This window comes from Halyomorpha halys, unplaced genomic scaffold (genome assembly GCF_000696795.3).
Source record: "Halyomorpha halys isolate HHAL.00 unplaced genomic scaffold, Hhal_1.1 Scaffold67.1, whole genome shotgun sequence".
Classification (NCBI taxonomy): domain Eukaryota; kingdom Metazoa; phylum Arthropoda; class Insecta; order Hemiptera; family Pentatomidae; genus Halyomorpha; species Halyomorpha halys.
This window is the reverse complement of record NW_027111562.1, coordinates 1,052,803-1,056,556: the sequence shown is the minus strand read 5'-3', so window position 1 is coordinate 1,056,556 and position 3,754 is coordinate 1,052,803. Positions and strand designations below refer to the sequence as shown.

The following is a 3,754-nucleotide window of genomic DNA, read 5'->3' as shown; positions in this document are numbered from 1 at the left end:
TGATGACCAGGCTGTTAAACGCCCTTTCAAAACTAACAAACATATAATTAATTAATTAACTTATTTTTGGATAATTGCCTTCAGCGATTATCCTGGCATCCCGATTAAATCTCAAGGCAGTACATAGCATATATTTATTAATTTTGAGATTATTTTTATTTAAAAAACACACTGCTGGTAAGTTGGGTTGATTATTGTTAATAATAATAAAAAAAAAAAAATTTGTACTACATCAACCCATGGAGGGTCAAGGGTGCAATACTTCATAAGGAAGTACTGTTACTGGACTAACGTTTGTAGAAGGAGGTGATTTGGTCAGAATCATGCTCTTTTCCCCCAATTAAGGGTACCCACATTATGAGGCTGGGTGGAACCCAAAGGGCTCCTGAACCCACAGAGTTGACTCACCACTCCAGTAACTGAAGAAATAATTATCTGTCACAGCCGAATTTGGACCCGGGTCTTTGTTTTATTACTGCTATGATAGTTTATAAATATTAAAATTCTTGTAAACATTTGTGATAGCCTTCATGGTCGTTAAAATATTATTGGATTTTTTTTTTTATCTCCTTTCTTTCTTCATCTCAATCTCTGTCATTTTGTCTTAGAATATATATATGAAGCCGAGAGAAATTCTCATTGTAAGATATCTTTGGACTTTAAAGTAAAATTTTCAACTTTTCAACATTGATTTTATAAGATAGTATATTTCATTCTTTCTTTTTCTGTTCCAGACTGAAACTACAGTTGCGGAGACACTGTACAAAAACAAATCCAGTTTAGAGGCTATTTTTCGAATTATTGACAAAGATAATTCTGGTAAGTTCATACATATTATGATTTTTTTTTAAATTGAATAATAGGTCTATTATAACACAGGTGGCGATTGTCACAGGTCTCAACCAAAGAGAGACCTCAAATCGGAGGCAAGGTTTTTTTTTTTTGTTAGTCTAGTACTAAAATACAACATAAAATTATATTGGAGGAAGATAGTCCGGGTGGCGGTTGATAAAGATTTCAAAATAGTAACAAAAACCAATTTATTGTTAACCAACGTTTCGCCCCACTTATTACTAATTTGAAACCTTTATTGACCGCCATCCGGACTATCTTCCTCCAATGTACTTCATACATCAACTATCTTCTTCCAATATGAATAAAATTATATTGTTATGTTAATGATCTGAAAGTATAATGACACAACTTTAAACTTTGTGAAATGGACTTTATTGTACTAGTGGGCTCTAAAATACATTTACTAGATGTTTTTAAGTCGACATAATGCACATAAAAATTTGCCATGATAGAAATTTTGAAAGTATAATTATGTCATTTTAAAATCATCTAATAAATGCATTGTTAAGCCTTCCAACACAATAAAGTCAATTCCACAAAATTTTATATGTGTCATTATATTTCCAGAGTAGCGATAGGTGATGTGAAGTTAAATGTTAACATTGTATTATTATGTATGTGTATTTCTGCTTTATTCTAAAATATACCCTTATGTTTAGGTTCTGTATGTGTTAATCATTATGTTTACATATATTCATAATTTTTTGTTATCAATATTACTTTATCCTGTCACACCTATGCCTTATTTTCTCTACACTAGAGATATTCTGTGCCTTCAAAATTATTTTTGACTTGGGAAATGTTATTACACAATAATACAACAATAAATGTGAATTAGATGATTAGGTGTTGAAACCTAAATGTAGGGGCATAAACTACCTATTGGCAACTACAGTAGTTATAAGGGTAGGACTAACGTCAAGCTATGATGAAGGAGGTGAAGTTAATACCCTAAAAACAGGAAATAGTGTTATGAAAGTTATTTTTTGTTTTTTGATTTACGTCATTACCATTTTATATTATTTATGAAAATATAATGAAACATTTTTGAAGTATCATTATCTAAAATTTGTTGATTACTCTCTTGAATTTAATGTATTTAATTATGTCTATTCAAATTTATTTGGATGTGCTAAATATAAAGTGTGTTACAAAATTATATTCAAAAGAGAAAACATATTTTTTTTTTCATTTATTGTTCCTGTGGCAGTGACAGACAGTAGCTAATTAATTTTCAGTTAGCTGAAGTCACTAGATTAGTAATTCTCAAAGTTGGTGCCTCAAATACATACCAGGGGTATTCACGCCCTTTTTCAATTTCAGGCGCTTTTTAAATACTGCTTGATTTAACTATCTTAAAGTCTCCTCTTCCCATTTTAAGCAAATATTTCAAAAGTGATATAGGACCATCGTTCCTGTGGCAGAGATGGACATCAGCTAATTAATTTTTACTTAGCTAAAGTCACTAGATTTGTAGTTCTCAAAGTTAGTGCCTCAAATATATACCAGGGGTGACTCTGTCACTTTATCAAAATTTTATGTAAAAGAAAAGAAAAAAAAATTATAATTAAAATAGCAAATATAGTGTGTTCCAGCATTTACTTTACATTGTATTTTTTTTTCTTTTCCTACATATTTAACCACTCTATGGATAGTTTTGCAGACTTTTTTTTTATTAACTCGATACGGTTACCACAAATTTTTTTTTAAGGCTAACAAGGGTACCGAAAAATAAAGAAACTAGTGGTTTCCTGAAATAATTATAAAACCTTAAGGTTTAAAAATTGAAGAAGTAAAATTTATGAGTTTGAGATGTAGTAAGTCCAGTAAAGGTAGAATATTTTTGCTATATATGGTAATTTATATAAATTATTAACTTTTTTTTTTCCTGCTGGCTGTACAGACTTTGTAGATCTTTCGCCTCCTGTCTTGGGCTACTGCTTTCCAGATTGCTGCATGCAGCTCTTCCAAATCTTTGTTGATTCTGTCTATCCATGTGGCCTCTTGCCTACTATAGTGGCATTCATTGTTAAGTAGAGGTGTCCTGATGGATTTTTCGAGGCACATGTCCTGCCCATCTAAACCTGCTTGCCTTCATATCATGAGATATTGACTGACCAGTCTCTGCAAGCACTGTTAGTTCTTCTCCTCCACGTGTTAAGGCTCTGATTCCTGGTCGCTACTGTAATTGTACGAAGGACTTTTCGTTCAAATCTCTCAATTCTGCTTTCTAGGGTACCCGTACAAGCCCAGGTCTTGCAGCCTTATAGATAAAATATAATTATACGAATGTAATTAGAAGAATTTAAGTTTTAGTAATAGTACTTCATCAAAAATATTTAATAATTTTCTTTTTAAAGAGGCATTCCTCTTAACTTAACTGTAAAAGTCTTTGTTAAACAAGTTAGCTAAAACATAAAAAAAAAAAAAAGACTATACCTGTTTCGAACCCTTAAATCCCTAATACTCCAAAACTTCAGTGTATTGTAAATATTTTTAAAATAAGGAAAATTTTAAGAAAAAAAAATCACTAAATATTTAAATATAAGAAGATGGTCATAGTTATAAACTATTTGTTTTTTTTTTTACCGCAACCTTTACTACTTCTTATATTTAAATTTCTATGGTCAACTATATATACATAAATATAATATGATGCAAAATCTATGGGGCTCTAAAAGAAGCCCTGCAAAGTGGGGTGAAACGTCGTACATTAAAATAGTTATAATTATGAGAGATAGTTGACCGTGGATGATGAATGAGGAGAAGATGGTTGGGTGTGCGGTCAATGAAAAACACAAATAAGTACGATTAATTTTTTTTTAATGTGCCAACGTTTCGGCTAGAGTTTCTAGCCTTCTTCAGGGCTAAAAACAGAACAAGATAACAACCACAGTAA

The 3,754-nt window shown here is 31.0% G+C and overlaps 1 protein-coding gene across 1 annotated transcript in view; it reads left to right on the top strand.

Moving 5' to 3' along the window:
* Positions 1–3,754, top strand: part of LOC106692687 (serine/threonine-protein phosphatase rdgC) — a gene marked incomplete at its 5' end in the record, with an annotated part of 77,743 nt that overhangs the window by 71,207 nt on the left and 2,782 nt on the right. The window contains 1 exon segment of the mRNA XM_014438782.3: positions 735–819. Coding sequence (XP_014294268.3) covers positions 735–819 — 85 coding nt within the window.